This window comes from Euwallacea fornicatus, chromosome 5, assembly GCF_040115645.1.
Source record: "Euwallacea fornicatus isolate EFF26 chromosome 5, ASM4011564v1, whole genome shotgun sequence".
Classification (NCBI taxonomy): Eukaryota; Metazoa; Arthropoda; class Insecta; order Coleoptera; family Curculionidae; genus Euwallacea; species Euwallacea fornicatus.
The window spans coordinates 5,214,534-5,236,979 of NC_089545.1; the positions used below are offsets into that span (position 1 = coordinate 5,214,534).

At 38.0% G+C, this 22,446-nt stretch overlaps 1 protein-coding gene across 1 annotated transcript; it reads right to left on the bottom strand.

The window, feature by feature from the left end:
• Positions 1-10: 10 nt before the first annotated feature.
• LOC136339332 (uncharacterized) lies at positions 11-22,391 on the bottom strand. Its single transcript, XM_066282476.1, has 6 exons — positions 22,159-22,391; positions 17,235-17,320; positions 2,079-2,190; positions 1,013-1,101; positions 90-175; positions 11-40 (listed from the first exon to the last, which is right to left on the bottom strand). The coding sequence occupies exons 2-5, from the start codon at positions 17,313-17,315 to the stop codon at positions 152-154; spliced, it is 306 nt and encodes a 101-aa protein (XP_066138573.1). The 5' UTR covers positions 17,316-17,320; positions 22,159-22,391; the 3' UTR covers positions 11-40; positions 90-151.
• Between the last annotated feature and the right edge of the window lie 55 nt (positions 22,392-22,446).

Here is a 22,446-nt window from a genome sequence, read left to right on the forward strand (position 1 = left end):
TCATGTTGAAAATCCAGGGGATGAGCAGATACTTGATGTCCTGCAATGAAGAGGAGTTGTGGCCGTTTTTGATATGAGAACGGACTTACCTTCGATATTCCGATAAATAGTATTAGTGAAGTGATTATGCCACAAGATGAAAAGGCGAAGATTAGGGCAGCGAGGATTGCGGTAGCTGAAATAACAGAATAAGTTTCTTCAAAAGGCTCCGCAAAGTTCTATTGATTTTTGAAAGATTTCCGCGATTACGTTGTAAGTGAATCTAGAAAAGTAATCTTATTTAACAAGAAAAAACTCAATTAATAACACGTCCCTTTCCCGGGTCTGGCGATACGAAAACAGGGATAAAACTTGAAATAAAACTTTTATTGGTTTTTAAAAGAACGTTTAAACTCTTTCCAAGTGGCTCCTGTAAGGGCGCCGTAAATTTCCACGGCCCTTTTTACGGGTTCAAACAAAACTCTTTATAAATATTTATTGGCAACCTCTCACGTTTATGCAGGTACTGAAATTTCATCAAAATATTTTAATTATTTTATTGTTTTCCTTCGAACGCACTAGACTGCATTGAATTATGGAGGTTTTACAAAAGATAATTCCAAGCAGAGGATAATTGCCTAATTCTGATTCCTGTTTTATCCCTTTCAACTACATTCGTAGTCACTTCAGAGAATTTGCCCCCCGGGGAAAAAAGTAGTAACGAGGAGCGAAGAGAAATATAAGGATACGGCTGTGTATTCATTTGAATTGGCCAGTTTTTATAAAACAGAGATGACTTCAAAAAGGGCGCCAATTTAGAGCCCTCGTCTCACCGGACGGAAAAAAGCGGCAAGATGCTTAGAATGCTGACACAATTTGGGCAAAACCCATTGCCGAATTAATAGCAAACGAAGATGAAGACAATGATCAGCTTTCGTCTTGGACTGTACCACACGAATTCCAGTGAAAGAATGGCGAGTCAACAGATAAAAACATTAAAAGTGATTATTAAATATTGCTGTTCATAACCTACCTTTGATGACGTCATCGCCTCCAAACGAGGACTTTTCCAGACCACATGGCCGTCGTGCCTCGTGTGGTAGTCATTTTTTACTTTGACAGCTGTCATGGGATAATAATTTAAATTTTAAGCTTTATTTAAAAAAAAATACAGAAAATTCTGCTTTGTGACCGTTTTACGGGTTTTTGAAGATGTTAAATTTGCGTTCAAAATCTATCGAAAAAAGGAAAATGTAAGGATGTTTAGGCAAGGAAAGCTGTTTTAAAATTATCCCGCGCCGACCTGTCTTTGCTTGTAAGTTGGCCAATTTGGTCACCTATTTCCCCATTAAAATTGAGTCTGGGTTACTGGTACCTCTCAATACAAATCCTGCAGAGCAGAAAAGTGAATCTCAGTAAAGTATCGATTAAATTATTAATCAAACCTCCCCGGAACCAAGTCTAAGGCCGAATCTCGATACTTCTTTGATTAATTAATAAACTCCGGCGTCCATCTCAACGGGTGCAGGTCTAAAATCAGGGATTTTCAGTGCTTCAATCTATACGATATTATAGGAACTCGGTTCGGTTTTATTAGACCAAAGCGAGATTAGACGAAATGCTTACTTAAACCTCCATTCAGAGACTAAGGAAATGCTATGAGTTCCAAGTTCGTTCTTCCTACTCAATATTCGGTCAACTAAGGTACATTGATAAATCAATAACACCTGTTACAAATTAACGAACTGTCGCCCTGAAGGGCCCAAATGCTGACCCAATTTCCCGGACATGGCCTTGTATAGGTATAATTTAAGGCGGATTGTCATCTTCAATATGTACCCAATTAAATAACTTACAGGGGATGATTCTTCCTTTAAGCTAATATGATTGGGTGAACCCTTGTAAATCAGATCGATACCCGAATGGTGTTGTCGATTACTACTCTACTTTAAGCCCGTATATATTATATAGGGGTTGATTTTGCTTTGACAAGTTGCTGGAAACTTCCGAATTAATATCTAAAGCCTAGGATTAGGGAGTTGCTGATTGGATTCCATTAATAAAAGGGCCGAAAACTTTAACGTTATACATATACGTACTTTCACTGGTGATATCGTGGTCAATCAGAGAGTTGTTTGAAGCGTTCTTCAAGTAGTTGATTTCCTCGTGCAAGAGGAAGGAGGACTGGGCAGCGGTGAGCGTGTAATAGATCTGAAACAAACCAATATTAACCTGAATGAACTGTAGGTAAGTGCGCGTTGGCAGACCCTAATTCAACTAAACTTGATATAAATTGTGTCACTGATGCGATGCATAAATCGTGAACTTCCTATTCCCATTTGTGTGAAATTCGGACGATTTCCGGTCATTTTAGATACCCAGTTAATTGTTTTTTTTTCTGGTCAATAAATTAGGCAGCGGGTGATCAGGTATACGAACAGGTAAATCTCTGGAAAAACGTCAACAAAATTGGCCTTTCGATGCGAATGTGATAATTATTTTTAAATTCAACGAGCTTGGCTTCTTCGTCAAAGCAGTTGATTGCATGTAATTTGCTTTTGCGTCGAAGGGGATGGGAAATAACAGGACGAAAAAGGAGAGTTTCCTGAGGGTAAATAGAATGAAGGTTCGTCGTGATTTCTCTCTTCTTTTAATACAAAGAAAATCACTAAAAGTTAATCCTATTGAACCACAGGTTACTTTACGTTTCATAACATAATCACTGCTACCGCTGCCTAAGATAGATTTTCCTCCAAAGTCACTTAAGTTTTTTGTTTTAAACTGTATTTTTTCTTGACAGTTCAAACTATATTTTAGTGAGGGAAATTTACGATTTATTTAATAGTTTTGTCGCAGTTTTCTCGTGTTTCAAGCATAAAATTACTAAATTTAGAACTATAACGATTCTGAGAATCAATGGAACGGTAGAGATTTAAGAGCTGTATCAGGTTAAGAGTGTATGCACCGTCGCCACACTGTCAAAAGAAGTTAATGATTATTGAATTTTTTGTTTGTGCCATTATTTTCTGCCATATTGTCAGAACCAATTATTAATTCTTGTATTTATTACAATTTTCTTTACAATCTGTTACATTATATTATGCCGATACGATCATATGGTTGTTCTTTTCCGGTGTGCCGCTCCCCATAGAAATCAGATAGATTTAAATTGCAAATTTCCTAGAGTGGCATCGTCTCTTTAAATGGGCAGTGCGCATATATTTTTGCGGCAAAAATACGTTAAATCGGGCGAGAGAGATAAAATGTATATACGTGATTGTCGAGATGTGCTAAGAAAGCCAAGTTATTTTCTTATTGTTGTTTTGGAAGTGTAATAAGGTTCATTCGCCATTCTGTCAATTTTTATGCGTATTCAATTCTCTCGAGAGAAGAGAAATACTGGAAACCTCGTTGCATCCATTCGAACTCATATACAATGAGGTCTTGCTTTAAGGTGATGTTCATGTGTTAGGGGTATATAGAAAGTTTGGCTTTCAAAGTGTTGCGGCGAACGAAGAACGAGGGATTTTTATCGAAATAATAGACGGAAAATGAATTTCATTCAATTTCGCAACGTCATTTATTTCCTTTGAAAGAAGCATATAAAGGTGTTTCTATGTACTGTTCTGTGTAGGTCGAAATTCTAATTTAAAATCACGTTAAGCCACATGTCTGTTTACGTTAAAAGCCCTGAAATAACCTAAACTAATTAATAATTTCATTCTAAGCGTCCCTGTTTACGAACCAAACGAGGGCGAAAATAGGTTTTCCATTTCCGAAAAACCCTTAACTGTTTAAATGAATTAGCATTGAGGCGAAAATAATGTCACGGGTGGATTAGATTCTGAGGGTATTCGTAATGGGGGTTAGTCTTATTCACCACATTTAGTTGGCCATGTGTCAAGAGCGGCAGTTTAAAAACCTTCCAACGCGAACAGAAAGCTGCAAATAAAGGCAAAATAGACAATTTAAGCTGCCGCTCGGACTGGCGTTTCCTACAGCTCTTCCACGGTTTACTGAGCCGGGAAGACAGTTTAGCAAACTTTCAAGCAAAGTGTTTTTATAGCGATTAAGCATGTGTGTGCTGGAACACTAAACGTTCTTTACGTCCTAATCTCCAGACCTTCCACTCTTCCGTTACTTATTAACAGAAATGGGATCGTTTAAGTTTAAAGTTCCTTGTTTGGCCCTTCTGAGGCCCATTTAACTTGGAAAACTGCTCTCATTAAGCCGCCACTTGAAGGAAATATCGTCTCGTTATTGGCATTTGAGGAACTCTCTTCCCGAGATTTTTCTGAATGGATTTTCGCAAGAGGCTCCCGGTAACCGGTCTCTGTATTTTTTGTGATAACTTGTCAATTAAATTGCGCATCAAACTCCGTTATCTTTTAGAGGAAATCGTGAACTGAGTTTTCTTCATAATTTTAGTGCGCGATTCAGTGTCCCGGTTTCAAGATGGTTGTCTGAAATTATTCCAGTAGCTACACAGCGTAATGAGGCAATTATTTTAAATGAGTTGGGCCCTAATATAAGTGTTTCATTTAGATGACAAAACTGCTAGAAAATAATTTCAATTTGTACATATGAGAAATTAAGGGGCTGCGGCGATATAAGGCCCCCCTAGGGGCAGGACGAAATACGATTTATGGGGTACATCTAAGCTTCCACGTTACTTTCCTGGAACGTCCGCGAGAACGCATCCTTCCTATGTAGTGTCTAATAAAAATTCTTTTACCCGTTGCATTCGAGCACTTAACTCTAGTTTTTAATTATTGTGCTCCTGCGTGCAGGTCTGTTGAGTCTTCGTCTTCTGTCAGGTCTCAGAAATTCCTTCACATTCTGAAGTAGTTCTTTGCCTTTCCAATTCCATTCGCAAATACTCGAGGAATATACGTTTATTTACAGAAATTTTCTATTAAAATTCCCAGACAAAGTCGAAGCTTTGCTATCGGACCTTTCATAATCGGAATGCATTAGATACCTTTATGTACGTCGCAAATACAGGATTACGCACAAAGCACACATTTTTGCCTTTACTACATATCTCGAGACCGGTTAGATTGCCGCTCCTTTCAACTGAAAAGTAAAGCATTCGAGACAACCAGGACTTGAGTGTTGCGAGCCCCTCTCGAGACTCGGCCGTCATACCCTTCACGTCAACTGACCAATTCGGCAAAAATTGTGTTACCTTTGGACGCGGGATACATTATTATTTCGCCTGGAAAGCTGACGAAAGGGGACCCTTCTCACGTATATGATACTTCGATATGGATCAGGTGACAGAGGGTCGATAAAATTGGGTTTAAAGGCAGAAAACCGTAAAAATTTGATGTGTAAACCTTCAAATGCAATTTTTCTATTGTCATGCCTCTCCCTCGGCAATGAACATCAAATCCTTCCGAAAGAGGTTGATCCGTCATTGTTTTCTCCATTGGAGAGTAGTTCCCACACTCACATACATGAGACGAACGATTCACATCAATCAAACCAGACAAAAATCCGGGTTTGTGCGACAATATCCGTTTCGGATGAGGGAGACATTTATTAGGTTTAATGGAATAAGAACTTCTTTTCTCCCTCTTTCACGCAGATTGTGCCTTTGAGAGCCTCGAATTCCTCGTCGTATAACCAAACGGCGCTGATTATTCATTCCTTAGAAACAACGTGAAAGGAGTTACCGTGCATCGCTGAGGTGAAGGTTTTATGAATGGAGCAAAGGGCGAACTATTCATTATCAGGCCCGATTTCCCCTGTCCTTTGTCCCTTAACGATGGTCCAACAAATAACCCGCCAACTTGAAATCCCATTAAAATTACTATATGTACTTTAATCGTGTTAGAGCTCGCAATAATTCCCGGGGATGCACTTTTCGCATTACTACAGCAGGGATTGCACATATTCACAGAAAAATGGCAAACTTTTGTTCACATATGGGCTTTGTTTATTGTAAAGTTCTGCTCGGTTTGGGGGTGGGAGCGCAGCGCCCGTGCCCCCCGAACAATCGCTTTTAGCGGCACCAATTCCGCAGTAAAATACACATAACGCATCTCTATGTGGATTTCAAATTCTTTTTTCTTTGGAAGGGCCTGGGGGAACAAAAGCTGATGGACAACATATTAAGATACAAAAGAGCCCCGTGCTGGCGCCATTTTTTAAAAACATGTAAGAGATAAGTCCGTATTTTGCCGCTTCGGCACTCTTTTTCATCCGCTCTAAGGAAAATAAAAATTACCCCTCCATTTTTTCCCAATTTTCTAAAGCGATAAATGGTTTAAGCATCGTTTTATGTGTAGCATAAAATCCTCAGTTCACACTCAGCTCCAACACACCGAATGACATTTATTGCCTCTTTAACTCGTTATAGCTTGATAAGAAAGTAGAATGTCCAATGAGAAATTGTCCTTTTTTTAAATAAACGTTTCGCGTAAAAAAAAACAGATATTTATTCGCCGCAAAAACTCTTTGTTTGCAAACCGGCAAAGCGGGCAACAGTCCCGTAAGGCGTATGGCAGCCGCTGAAGCTTTGGAAGTGTTTGCATTGCTTTCGCTTACTTTTCGATTATTTAAAGCAGAATTTGAACTTTTCTAAGAACAGCTCAATTCTGAATTAAATTTAATAGTGTCGTCAAATTTCGAAATTGAGTTTTCTGGAAAGTTAGGAATCTGCATTAAAGAACTGCGCGTCAAGAAATTGGATTTTCTCTTAAAGCACTAATAAGCAATGCAAATGTCTTTTTCTGTCCATTTTATGTAGTTTGCTTTGAGTGATTTATAGAATTAGGAGAGTTGAGACCAACACCTGAGAAATTCATTAATTTCCTTGAAATTGATCTCGCACGGACATTTCTAAAATGTTTCTTAAGTCGCGTTTAACTAGTCAACCACGTCTGAATTCAGCCTCGAAATCTGCTAACATGAAACACAGCAGGAGATACCGACTTTTAATCCGGCTGACGTCATTATGACGTGCACCTAAATAAATTCAGATCAACGCACCTGTCAAATTGTGTCAGCGACACGTCAGGGGAGTTGCAATTTTACGGCTGTGTCAGTATATTTCTCGCAAATTTGAAATTAAACATTTAATTTAATTTCTGCCGTTGTGCTAATATTACTCGTGCATTGACGGATTAGATTTTTGTTCCTTCGTTCTTTGTCATTTTACCTCATATGCACAGAAGAGCGCACTTAATTGCGCTTCGCTCCCGCATATGATGAACTATTAAGGGCTTAACGACACCCTGAAGAAGCGTTTCTTTATTAGCTAGAAACTAATGGGACGTTGCTGTCTGGAAAATTGTAAATTAACTTTTAATTCGAAAACATTTCCGGGGCCCCGAGGAATTAGCGGTTTGCATGTCTCGAACTCCTCATTAAACAAAAATGATGAGATAGTTTCCCTTAATTTTCTGATTGGCGAAGTGTTTGGTATCAGTTCTCGACTAAGTTGAATGTGAATTAATGCCGGAACCTGAGCCCTTTACAGAGTAATTCCCTGTGCAAAGAGGACGACGTCAAGCTGGGTCTACAGTTGCCATCGAGACTTCAGCCTCCGCCCGCTTATTTGCTATACACAAACATCATCGTCTTAATTATGTTTGCCATTACACTGGGTTAAGTTCCTATTATCGCCTTATACAAAATTCACTGGCATAGATTTGGCGGCGCCTGGAGAGATCATGGGAGCAACGCGAATGGAAACAAAGTTCGTTTGCATTACCGATAAATCTCCATTTGGTGCAGTGCATGACGAGGAGCGCCAAGGCCTAACATTGGTTATCAGTGCGTAAGAGAAACCCTTATATAAGTTAATAATTCATTCCGTTTCTCATCGATATATCTACGTTTTGTTGCATGGTTTCAAAGAACTAATAGTCGAGGGAAGGAAATTCATCCTCCTTGTGGAGAGAAAATAACAGTTTTACTCTCCTTGACTCAGGACCATATATCACTCTCGAAAAAAATTATTATTGCGGAAGTGTGCCGTCCCTTTTTGATTTAGTGTCGCCGCAAGAAGAAAGAGCAAATAATCATCTTCCTGCGGGCCTCCGCTAATGAATCCCGACTCAAAGGAAAACAAAAAAAGTCGAAAACTTGATATTTCTTTGACTTATCCGTTAGGCCGATGGAGAAAGGCCTTATTTACTTCTTAATTTAAAACCAGATATTATTGGTTTTTTCAAATGACGTAAGCGCAGAAATAGAGCGGGTTTATTGAGAAAGCTCTGGAGATTATAACTCCTATTAAATTTTTCCTTTTGCGAAAGAACTCAACAAGGAAATCAGGTGGTTTCGACTCGCTCATTGCGCTGCCAAGGGCGTTTTTTCAGTACAATAAAAATAATTCGTGAGCGAAACAATACGAATAACGTTGGCGAGTAAAATTAATGACGAGGAAATTCGTGTCTAATTAAGGTATCGGTCTGCCGGGATGCGCAGATTACCGTCCCGGAACGTCATTGTTTGGTAATTAACGGCTAAACTATCTGAAATCCCAATTAGGACTTTCCGTCAGGTGCGATACGATTGTAAACGCGATTAATATTAACTACACATATTTAAGCCTGGAATATTCTGATAAATGGACAATCCTTTGTTCGGTACAAGTCCCGTAAGGGGCTTAAAGCTCTGCATTTGACTACAGAAGGGACTAATAAATGGAATTTATAACCAGTTGAAGTCACCATTTTGTCAAAAATTATCGCATAATAGTTTGTAACGAATCAATAAAGATTTAATCCTCTATGTGGTTTAAGGAAAATGGAAGAAAGGAGTAAATTTCCAATTTATGTCAATGAAACTATCCTTAATACATCCTATCAGAAGTTCTACTCGCCTCGCGTCGCTGTTGTTTCTAATGCATATTACGGCTTGCGTTACCTCCTCTGAATATTTTTTGGGCGACACACGGTTTAATTTAATATTAATTCGTATTTGTTATGGTATAAACTGAATTTTTGTGTATAGTCCAAATGCCCGCTTCGGTGCTGTGATTCACAGAACAACGCTACGCTTCGAACGAGCGGCTTCATCAAACCAATTCACTTTACTTGATTAAGCAGTTATAAGAGGTAAATTGGGAAATAAGCAAGGTAATTAGAAGTGACTTGAGCTGAAAATATTTCGTGTCTGGTTAAAATTCGGTAAATTATAAAATTGATCACCTGACGAACTATAGATGCAAAGATTTACGACCGTCATCTGGTCAAAATCAAAATAAAACTTTGTCCCATTCATTTTTCATTTTTACATCTATTTCTGACCTTTCTGAAAGCCCGTTTTGTACCTAACAACGTAAGTGATGCAGCGGCAACATAATAGCGTTTACGTTAAAGCGCGTATTGTGCGGTGTTTTTAGGGCCGCGCCCCTACGTTTCACAGTGGCACTTAGGACTAATGGTCTGGGGCATCTAAACGTTCTGCCCGTGTACTCTAAGGGCCGTCGACATTGTTTGGCAATTGAATTTTCGGCTGACAGTGCGGCTTTCTAGTTAATGGCAGATCGATAGTTCATGTGTCGATACCACCGAAAGGTTAGTTGAAGCAAGTGGTGATATTCCACAGATTTGTTTTTTTTTTCGCTTAAAAAGCGACAACGACGGAGTTAAGCTTCCCCTCGCTCAGTGTTATAACATTTAGAAGCCCTCGCTATTTAATTTGTCGGTCCTTTATCGACAACAAACTCTGGGATTAATTGGCTTTGTAACTGCGTTTAACTTGAGGCACTAAACTAGAGAGGCACCTAATTCGGCCCCTTCTCCATTATGTCGCATACCCCGAAATAATTAATCACTGCAATTAATAAAGGCGACAAACTTCGTGGCGTCACGTAGTGACGAAGGCCGCGCAATGAATAACCGCTGAAAGAAAGCGTCACTGTGTAAAGATAAACAAAAAAAGATAGGAAAAATCCGGAAAGCTTCCTTTGGATGAAATATTGCCCCCCATTTATGAGGTTCCGCCAACAGTTTCTTATCGCTGAGGATTAAACGAAGACACGTTTTAGCTCACCTTACGATCGTCCCCGGGGGTATTTAATTATTAACTGATTATCATCGAATTATTTCCCAGAACACCAATTCGATTTCGATTACAGCATTCAAACTTTCATCAATGATTTCTACATTTACTTATTCGAAATTGAAACGGTAAAAATCAATCCACCTCGCACTCCGCGAGACCTTTTGAGACATTTCGAGAGTGTTGTTAAAGCCGCAAGAGCATTAGTGTTATTAAATCCTCTCTCTCTCGGGCTTTTATGCTAATTAAATTTAATATGTTTTCCATGTTCGTTATTGTTTACCTAATGCGGCCCGAACGGACCTCACAACTTTGCTTTTCTCTTAAATTGACAAATCAAGTGACTGGAATTATTCCAAATGTCCGAACCACCTGTGCCACCCCGAATCCCGACTTTTTCTGTCAATCTACCTTGTCTGTAACCGCATTTGCATTTCGCCGGTCTTTCTGGTTATCGGAATCGTGCAGGAATGTTTCTGGTTACGTGTAAAAAGTCCAAAAAAAAAAACGATTCTGATTGCCACTCCCCCTTCCGTCTGCCCCAGGATTTTGGATCCATTTCACGCAAAATTGCCCCCCGATTTAGGTGAGAAATCCCACTTACAACAAGATCGCAGCTGGGGAGATGTGAAATATTACGTGAAACTGAAATTTATGACTTGTCGGCGAAAACTTTCTTATCGGAATTCGAGCGTTCGTCTCGAACCTTCCAAGAAGATTAAATCGTTCATTTAGGAACAAAGAAGGTTGTAAAAAAGACGATAATTAAATGATGTCCGATGACGGTTGAAAAATTTGACTTTCTTCGAAATTATTTAAACAATGCATCGAAAATCCATTATCTTTCTATTGTACGAGGTGTCCCATATCCGATTCTCAAAATGGGGATCTTGAAAACCGTATGAGATACAGAGTCGGTTAAATAGAGGCAAAGTTGTGTCTACGAGAAGAGTACTTTGCTTTTTTAATGTTTTAAAAATTCCGATTACTTTCGGAGATATCCGGAAAAAAACAATAATTTTTATTTTCTTTTTACTTTTTTCTGCCCCTAAATTACATAAACAATGTGGAAAAATAACGACAAAATTAATTAAACATATAACAAGAGCGATCTGAAAACAAAGACACTTCGCGGCACTCGCTATGGTGATTTGGATAAGTGCTTGTTGGAGTGTTTTAAAAATCAGCGCAGCAAAAACGTGCCTATAACAAGTCCTATTCCAAAGCAAAAAGCAAATGAGTTTGGAGCTTTATTGAACAAAAAAGACTACCAATGTTCCGAAGAATGAATAAACCGATTCCAACACCGAAATAACATCGTGTTTGGAAAAATATCCGGAGAAGCAGGAAGCGTCAACGAATCTGTTCCGGAATCATAGCTAAAAAATATTTTTCAAATAATTGAAAAAAAGGGTATGATGATAATGAAATCTTTAATGCTGACGAAATGGGCCTTTTTTTTATAAAATGACGTACGACAAAACGTTGAGATTTAAAAGAGAAACCTGTTCTGGAGTGAAAATATCCAAAAAAAGGCTAAATATAATGGTTGCGGCAAACTTGAGTGAAAGTGAGAAAGGAAAATTGGTTGTCATAGGAAAAATCAAGAATATGAGGTGTTTCAAGAACATGAAAAATTTACCGGTTGTATACGAACATAACAAAAAATCATGGATGACAAGTAAATTGCTTACAACATTTCTCTGAGTCTGCGACAGTGAACTTAGGAAATCATAAAAGAAATGTTGTTAATTGTCGATAACTGCCCTGTTCGTCTAAAAGTTGAAAATTTAAAGTTAATTAAATTATGTTTTCTGCCCCCAACTTGCACTCTCTTTCTACAACCTCTGTATCAAGATGGTATTAATTCGCTCACTATCGTAAAATGGAAATTTTGGAGATGATGAAAAAAGTGGAACTAGGAGAAGAAGTCACTATAACACTTTTAGGCGCCATTCTGAGGATATTTAAAGCCTGGGAGAAGGTCACTTCTGAAACAATTCAAGATTGTTTTCTACATGCAGGTTTTAGAAAAAAATAGTACAAACGTCGAAAATTATTCCGATGTAGAAAACGACGTTTTTTTAGCGCAACTTAGGCAACTTATCAATACTGCTTTAATGTTAACAAATAACGAGCTGCTTGAATGCATAAACGTTGATAAGAAATTAGAAACCTGGGAAGGCTTAAATGAGGCTGGCATCATCAAAAGCATTGAAGCAGTAGCAGAGTGTGAAGCTAGTGATAATGAAGAAAAGGTAAACGCAATTCCATCAGGTATCGAGGTCTTAGAAGTAGTTTCAAAAATAAAAAAATAAAACTATATTTTTGATCTAGACGTCGCAAATCAGCAATTGTGGCACAGAATTGTTTTTCAATTATCAATGACTAGCCGAATTCGTAAAAAAAACAGTCAGGTCTCTATTTAAAAAAATAAGTTGATGTTGATATTGAAAAACCGAACCGTCGTATCTCCGTAGAACTATGTTCATGTTATAGTGCGGAAAAGCGTGCCGTAATAAATCATTCTCCATTTTCATGTTTTTATGTCAAATAAAAGAGAAAAAATAAAAAGAGAATAGCAACCATCGGTTTTTTCCGAAAATCTCCGGAAATAATCGGAATTTTTTAAAAATTAAAAAGGTAAAGTACTCCTTTCATAAAGATATAGCTTTGCTTTCATTTACTCAAATCTCTACCTCCTATGGTTTCCGAGAACCCCATGTTGAGAGTTGAATATGGAACACCTTGTACACGCCGGTTCTGATAAGCAAAACCAGATTGATAATTTTAATACCAATTGCTGAACTACGATTTGGGGCTCCAAAAATCGTTTCAAAAAGGCTTTACCGCGTTTTCGAGACATTTTATCGGAATGTTACCTGTTGGTTTAAAATAGTCCCTAACTCTTTCTTGGCATTTCGCATTTCGAAAATGAAGCACTCCCGGACATACATTTATAACTTCTTTCTCTTTTCAGCTCCGAAGTTGAACTTAAATCTGCGTCACACGCAAAAAACGACCCATATACAAAACAACATTACTTCATGTTTTCCCACCAATCCAGTTTCAGCACTCAATTACTAGTTATTTAATAACCAAATTAGCTCTAAACCTAATACTGGCTTTTCAATTATTAGACTGAAACCAGGTGCAGGCGCACGTAATAATTTCTCCTCCAGCTCCCAACGTTAATATCATAATATCGCACTAGTGGTGATATGCAACTTGTTGTATATGCATAATTACGAACATTCCAATAAGGGCTTTGTTATTGTTGCCTTGAATCAGGAAATTATAGTTGCTTCAGTCTACCAGAGATTAAAGTCTCATAAAACAGACGGGAAATGCTTTTAATGTCACGTGTTTTAGAGGCGCAAATAAGGGATTTTGCGCACGGAGTGCATTATACGCGGTATTAAACACATTATTCAAGTTCATAGAAGGGTTCCTCGAACACCCTTTTTGCTGAATCGGTCCATTGATTATTGTAACCACTCTCGTGATAACGTTATCACTGAGGCTGCTTCATGTAATTGCAATCAATCAGCACAAGTTTAATTAAGGCTCAAAGTAAACAGTTTTGTTTATTAATCAATTTAGTAACTATTGAGGGCTATAGAAAAATTAGGTTGAACGGTACAAGATTATTTTATTTTAGTTGGGGTAACGCCTCCCACCCCAGCAGAGGTGCAATTGCACACTATTCTTAAATCAAACTAACAGAGAATGACATGATGGCGTCTCTGCGTTTCTCCCGTTTCTCTCGATAAAAATATCAAATTTCAAGTAAAAACATGTAAAATATTTGGAAAAATTTTGTATGAAGTTGAAGGTTAATTTCATAGAAACGTAGTGAGTGTTCGTACGAGATTGCGTCCGTGTGGAAATTGCTAGAAATCACACTTTTAAAATGCAATTTTGTTTGATGATATCGGGAATATCGCGTCGTATACGTTCGGGCCTCCGAAGTCTCACGAGCAACGTCAGTATACCTAGATGGAGCCCAAAGTCAAATACGTAAATACCGTGCGTTGTAAAAAAAACTCCGGTCAAATAGGCTTTGGAATTATTTGACACCGAACCCGTATGTCTTTGATACGTTCTACGCAATTTCGAACAAATGAATAAACCTAAATTCATTGAAATACGTCTCCGTTTACCTTTATTATCTGTTGGATTTTATTTAAACAAATCTTCTTCAAGGCTTCGCGGACTTGGATTTTGGGTAATTAAAGCTTTTTAAGTGCTTACTAGAAACGCTATTTACAATCAAACAAAACGCCTTTATGATTGAGTCTCATTTTCGGAATGTACAGTTCATAAACGCAGAACGGGCCTTTGAAATTCAAACATGTCTTTTGAACATTTGTTGTATATGGGGTAACTAAATAAATACTAATTCGTTTTTTTTCCCTCACCGCTAGAAAAAATTAACATTGAAATTGAAGTTAGATCTATTTTTTTATGTTCGAAATTACGTAGAAGATAAAGGCTTTTCATCGGATGTTTTTTTTTTTTAAACGCACAGTATTTTGGTTATTGAGAAGAGAGGAAGGGTCGCATACATAAAATTGGCAATACAGACCCGTCTCGAACGTTACCAAATGACAATTTTCTTTATCTTTTGGAAATAACGTTTCAACACAAGCAGGGGTGGAATTGCACACTATTCTCAGTTAAAATTATCTGAGAATAGCATTCACTCATTACTAAGGGTTTTTTTTGCCAACCCTAAGCCATCGCGCATTGTACAATAAGGCGCTTGCTCAAGGTCTGAACCCTGACCAAGTGCTTCCACCGATACCAGTCTACATCCACAAATTACGGCTGACCTCAAACCAAACAATTTTATTATAAAATATCGAGTTTCACCTCATCAATGAGAGACTCCCGAGCCGCCTATAAATTCCCATTAAGATTTCAGTAACTTAATGCATTGCTCCTCTTTGGAAACGCTTATTGAACTGAAGAAAATAAGATCTTCGCTGAATTATATTCTCTGATGTATTTCCCTTGACCACTGCAAATTTATTAATTTTGACACCTTATATACACAGGCTATCAAGACGGTTTAACGTCTGTCTAACGAGGACGTGAATAATTTGCATATAAATTGAGTTTTGGGGGTTTTTCACTAAAAATCTCATTATTTCTCTGCGAAGAGGGGAAACAGTACAAGTCCGGGAAAAGGAAATTGAAAACGCGTTCTTAACAACTCATATTAATTTGTAATATTCGGAGGGGCACTTTAAGGTCAAGTCTAATGGCAATCTAAAGCTTTTTCACGCCGAACTGTTTTTCCAAGAAATGGAAAATCAAACGATTTCATCGAATAACAAACGAGCAGCTATTGACATCATTAATAATGCGACTAAGTATACACAGGGGCTTGTCATCCGCCTTGAATTTTTCTTAGCTCTATATGTAAACCTACCACGACTATTTTTCTCCTAGAAGTGCTTAAACGTAAATATTTGAAATAATTTACGCATATTATGCCGAAATTGTTTGTTTTCGCACTGCTTGGACTGCTCCGCAGATTTATTATTATATAAATTGCGCCGATTCGGAAATGGCAATTGCGGCCTTTTCGATTTGATTTGTAACCTTTCAACAGGATAAAAGGCCGCATCGAGGTTTCTGCATTGCTATGTCGTACACAAAGCTATTCCTAAATTCTCTCTATAGACGTCGGCGCTGAAAAGATTCAATAATATTGGTTAAATCAGAGAAATTCTCTCTTCAGTGAAAGTAATCAAGATGAATATAGCAATAGACGTAGGAAAAGTCTGAAAAAATTTAAGTGTATTATGACTTTATGCCTCATTTCATTTCTGCGTTTAATTAATTTAAACATCACAAATACTGGTTAAACCAGACCTTAATCTTCTCACGTTTTTCTACGGCCATCAATGGATCCATCTTCGTTGCTACCGACTCTCAATCTACTGGGACTAAAAGCGACATTTAACGTACTCAAGCGAATGAAACATCAGAATTAGGGTCGTTACAAAGTTTATATTTATCCGAGAGATGGAGCCACCTTACGTTAATTGCACTATCTGCCATCAGATGACGCCACATGCTGCACCGATCAGTCAGCGTAAAAACAGCTTTGGTATCACAAATCATGATAGAGTTGGAATAAGTCGATAACTACGTATCAACACGAGACTCGAGTGGAAAGGATAATTACCTTTGTCTGCGAATTTTTTGCTCTAATGGATTTTCTGCTCCGTAGAAGTCTATTTTCGGATAGCTGGGGAATAAAAGCCGCTTTTCTGTTGTTGACAACCGATGAACAATTAGTCGCGGACAAATAATCAGAAAGGGTTGTATATGATTCAAATTCGCGAAAAAATCACCTCTAAATGTCTCCATCAAAACTTTTAGAGTTCTTTTGGCCCTGAGAAAACCATTTATTATAATATTCCCTAATGAATTTAATTACGAGGGCTGTTAATCTGCGGGGAACACGAAAATGATTTTCGGTGGAGAAGACATAAAATCCGAAACTGTTCGCTTTTTAAGAAGCCGGAAAGTGTTTACTTTGCTGCTGACAGGCTGGCGGAATAACAGTTATTTTCGCTTTTAATCACTTGTATCGCTAATTAATTAATTAATTAATTAGTGCGCGGGTAAACAAAAGTAGTTCAAAGGAAAAGGAAAGTTGCTTTTTGGAAATGCCATGGCGAAGAAAAGGGAGAATTTATTCAGATTTCCTGACGAATTTAATAATGTACTAACGGTGTAACATTCAGCGAAATACTTGAAATTCAAGAAATTTAAGATTAAAAAAAAATCTCGTCCTACGCAAAAGTTCCGTCTAAAGCTAAAATAACTTTGTTTAAATTTCAAAGTAACGAAATATTTTTTAAGGCTTTGAAGAATTGAATCACTCGCTAGATGGCAACATCGTTAAACTCGTTAATTATCCTCTCTGGAGAGGGCGCCAGTAATTAACACCTTTGGCGTTAAAATTTACGTTTCGAATCTCCGTGTATGTTTTGAAATGATCATGATTTCTTTTCTTTTTATTCCTACAACATTGTCTCCTCAAGGTGAAGAATTCAATAAGCCTGGAACGTTTGCGGAGCAATTCAGATTGACGTATATAAAAATCGAATTTGTGTTAGAGCGGCATTTCAGGCACGTACAAAAATTCTACTTTTGAACGTGGGCTTATCTACAGTTATAGTTAAATATAACCGTTAGTATGAAAAAAGACGTACCCCGGTGTAGACTCCGCATGCAATGCTGCCCTTGCGCACGGAGTTCCAGCAGCAGCACGAGTGTAGTATGGTCATCTTCATTTATGCTGAAATTTAAAGGAAATAAGGAATAGCGTTAGGCGGATAGTTAAATGATGTGTCCCCATAAAGGGGTAACGAAACTAAAACATCAAGTAATCATCATAAACTGCGATTTAGCCGCTGATGGTAGGTGATTCTACCAACAAATATGATATTTTTGATTAACTAATGAAGGGGGCTAAATTTGCCCCTTCGGACTTAGATGTGAAGAAAATGAAGTCGATTTTCATTTGGCGATTTCTCGATTAAAAAAAATTCAATAAAATCCCTATAAACACACGCAAAGAACAGCTTTAATGGTTCTAACATCGGTTATTTTAACCTTTAACCCGAACCGATCGTTCATGCTCTTCTCGTTTCCTCCATTGTCGATCCGATTAAAAACACTCTTTTTCAAACACTCGAGCTTCTAAAGCAAATTCCTCCGGATCGTAATTCGATATACGTTCAATTCCCTTCTCGTTCTCGGGAATGGTTTTCATTTAATCGATACTGTTGTTTGAATGGTATCTATGGAAAATAAACTTCCATATAAATGTCAAGTTCGCTTTTCTTTTGGGTAAGGGTCAAATGAAATCCGCGGAAAAAATAATCATAATAATAGTAACACCATGTATTGTACGAGTACGAAAATAGGTACACAAAGGGCCGGCGTTCGCAGAAGCGCTCTTCTATGTATTTCACGCATTTTAGATATTCATCTTCTTTACATTCACACCGTAACTGTTCCAAAACATGTCCGTTTTTCCGCTCGTTTTCTTGCTGTCCTGAGGACGGCGACTAATGTACCGACGATGCCGCCATAATTAATTTAAAAAAACTGAACAGATCTCGATAGATTTTTCTGTCACCCTCGTATACCACGAAATTGAAGCGTTGTACTAACCATCAGCCTATGTCACCGATTTTACAATCAATGAACTTTCAGAGGTAATTTATCTTATCAAAATCGGCCGCGATGTTCCCACGACACAAGGGAACTTTCTTTGTAGTACTAACAAAACTAAAAACTCCAGAAAATTTTCCAAACTATCGCAGCTCCCCATCGCAGCGGATTAACGTGAGCATATTGCGGTCAATTTTTGTCCACCCTGTATATCCTTAAAAAAAAAAAAACTATTTCTCAAATCGACCTCCAGCCCTGGTTGCCCTAGATGAATCGGCCTTTCAAAATCCCTTAACTTATAATTTTCGGCAAAAGCATTTCCGATGCAGGTCCCCACAAAAATGACGAAAAATCTGCTGTATTGATCGTTTCCGTGAGCAATTCATAATTAACTTACGGGTTTTGCCACGCTGAAACTGCTTTAAAGTGATCTTCGCAGTCCAATTAAATCACTAATTAGCAACGATTTTCAGGGAAAAATGCAAATGGGATGCCAGAGTGGATAATCCACATAATCTGGGCATCGTGTGCGTGTTCCTGTTATCGCTTTTTCCATTGCCGTGCGTCAAATTGAATCCGTTTAGGCTGAAAAAGCGACAATTCCGCCATGCAGAGAAAGGATTTTAATGTATGTGAACAGGCTGAATGTCAAAGGCACCGAAAATCCTGTTTCCAGGCGAAAGCTGATATTGGTCCCAAGGGGTCTGTGATACATGGGGAAAGTCCGTTTTGTCCTTCGCAAACTCAGAGGTGTCACATATGATACCAGTATGAGTTTTACGCATGCTCGCTCAGAGTTTTAAGGTTGTTGAAATTCATTAAAATTGGCTTCAAAATCAAGCCAATGGACAATGCACCGTTGGTTTTTTTGGGAAATAGCTGATGCGTGGAAGAACCAACCAATGGATCATTGTTACTTTTTTCATTTTTCTTTGGTTTTGTAGTAGCTGCGAGGTGGCTTTTATTTAAAAATATTTTCCAGAAAATAACTCTCCATCTCAAAGTCTCAATAATGATGCATCTTCTTTTTGCAAAAAAAAACTATTAATTTTGCTTTGTTTTCAATTCTATATAGTTTTTGGTGCCCTAATTAATACAATTAAACATATATCATCCAGAAAAGTGCCCTAATCCGAGTTTCAGTCCGAAAGGGTTAAATTCAGAGTTAAAATAATAGAAAATAAACATGATTCATTTAAAAGAGCTGTGACGTATTATTACAATTAATTAATCCCCCCCAATGTAGTCTCGTTGGATAATGTTATCATTATTCCATGTCTGTTTGTGACGTCTATTCGTATTATGGCTCAATTTATTGTGAGCTTTATTGTTTTTTAATTGAATTCCTGTAAAACTCAAATTGCAGGTGAGTTTTGTGTGGGTTACTCGGACTAACGGTTGATAAATTGCGAGAGACTGTATTGGATATTTCCACTTCGGGGAAAAACTTTCTTAGCATCAAGTGCGTATCAAGTATCGAGTGCGCACATGACTTGAGTCCCGAGAGAACTTGGTTTGCGAAGCATGAGCAATATCCATGAACCGCTCTGTACGTTAAAACGCGTTCCGTGTGCATGAAATTTATATCGATGAAATTTGACTTCCTCGTATAGGATGATTCATGTGGATGGTAGTTTGGACGTTCACGGAAAATGAGGCACACGATATGAGTTCTGAAAAGGCGTTCTGTAAACGTCTAATCCACCATCTTACGTGAATCACCCTGTATAGCTGAGGTCAAAAACAGTGTTAGCAGCTGTTCGTGGAGCGTAAGCCACAGGAGACTGAGACAATAAGCGGCTTAAAGCAGAGACAGAGTGTTCTGCCACAAAGCCGTCTCTCGTAATAGCCAAAGTTTCCGGTGATATTTGCTTTGAGGACAGAAATTTAACATTTTTTGGAGGGTTTTATATAAATCATTATCTTCAGAGCAGGGAGAATTCATGGATAAGAGGGGCCTTTAGTGGATGAACAACTCATTACTTATAGACTTAGACAAAGAGCACAAGGAGGCCAAAGCCGTCCGTCATGGGGGAAAATAGAAGTGGTGTTAAGAGCAAGGGTGGTTCTGTTTAAATGGGGTTTGATGTATGATTCGATTCGATGGAAAAAGATTGGTTTTGAACCCTTAAACTTCCTCATCGATCCTATTGTGGAAACTATATATCCTCGAGGATCGCGCTTCATTATCATGAATTTCTCAGTTTCGCTACAAATTGCCTCGAAATCAATTTAATCAAAACAGGTGCATTTTAAGAGTGGAAAAATTATAGTGTGAATCCATTAAAAAACTGACAACTTCGTCTGACTGTCCACTAGGAATGAAATAAATTTTACTGCGAGAGACTCCAAAACTCTGAAAACTTAAAAACCCCAATTTAATTCGAGATAAACTTTGCGCCTGTACTTAATAAGCGGGAATTGAATTTTTCCTCAGATATGAATCCTTTCAACTATGTATTCGTGTCAAGCATAAAATATCAAGGAGGTTGACCATAGATGATGTAAACCTTGTCAATGTTATAGAACAACGCATGTGATTGGAAACAATTTGATTCGTTCGCCATGCTGACACTGACTACATTTATCTCAGGGAAGTTTTTTGGAATTTGGAATGGATAAACTTGTTGAATGTTCTTCGAGAAAACTCTAAAAACTGGACATTTTGCTTTCCAAAAATTGATATCCCCGCGAATATTTCTAATGTTAAATATGACCAGAGAGTTCATTAAGAAAATGTTCTCTCCATTTGCTACGTTCGATCTTCACGGATTGCACGCAGAACGACCCTTTGGGGTGTGCGAATTAAAAGTACACGTAGGGATAAGTGCAAAAAGGGGAAAAGAACAACTTTACGAAACGAGCGTTTATTCTCATTTTTCTCGTTTCCAATTATTTTTAACAAAACGTTTTCATTTTCCACATTCACCTCATAATTCAAAACAATTAATTATTTAAGACAACACATTCATTCCAAAAACCCTTGTAATGTTAATCAACGGCAACACTATAAACAAGTTTATTGAGACAAAATGGTTGTCAGGCAGTGTCAACAGAGACGCGTCATTTTGACAAGACAACAACAGTCGACAATTTTCCTATATCTTTATCGTTTATTATTCCTTTCCGACCTACTACACTTTGAACCCTTTGGGGGCTCTAACGAAGTATTTTGTCTCTTGGTAAATTTGACTGCTCTCGTTTAATCTTGTGTGTATCCTGCAAAAAACGGCACAAGGGACTTTAAATTGTGCCTATAAGTACATGTAAGAAAAAGTTGGGGAGGATCGCCGGGGGAATATAGATTAAAGGTCCCTCAGCGAGTTTTTCGGCACCGTAAAACTTGTTGCTGTAGCGCCATTATTTCGCTCCCTCGCAGGGGGTCAAAATAGATTTTAGTTTTCGGGTACAAAACCCATTTTACATACTTGTAGGGCTCGAGGCCGGACCTTTTAAATGTGAAATTGTTTTTCACGACACTTTTTCATTTTGAATTGAACATTATCATTATTGTTAAGCCATTCTCCCTATCATCCGATTAGGCTCTTATGAACACTGCCACTTAACCAGTAACTGAAAGCTCACTGTAAAAAGTATGATGTCCACTTGACTTGTCCACAGACGCTTAGCCGTAATTATTACCCAATAGGAGTTTGAAAAACTCGTCTTAAGAGTATGATGCTAGTTAGATGACAGTTAATCGCAATTGTCTCCCAATAGAAGATAGAGAAATACTCCTTATAAAGAATGACTTTCAATATTTTTGAGAAGCTTTTCTCCTCCTTTTTAAGGGAAAAATTATACTAGTTTCAAATCCCAGACAGCGTCATCTCAGTTAACGGTAATCGTTACTTAATATAAATCTTAAACTCTCGCCTTTAAAATATTTTTTTTATCGGCTTTTCCAGCCAGTTCGAACTCGTTATTATTAACTCCCTGATTATTTTTAACTCTTACCTGACAAAACCTGGAGAAACTGACCCTATAACACTCTACTTACAATATGCGAAGGAACAGATTAACCCCTCAAATCACGCCGACTTTCGCTCGTTTCATGGCAGGAAGGAAAAACAAACGCCGGCTGATGTTTCCTCGGAAAAGAGCGAACGCCGATTGTATTCCCGATCCAGTTCCAGAAGCAGCGTTACGATCTGAATGATCACGATCGAGAACTGAACGTGTTGCTGCTGGATATTTCGCCAGCAAAACTGTATGCGATAAGGGATGGCGATGTTGCCATTTCAA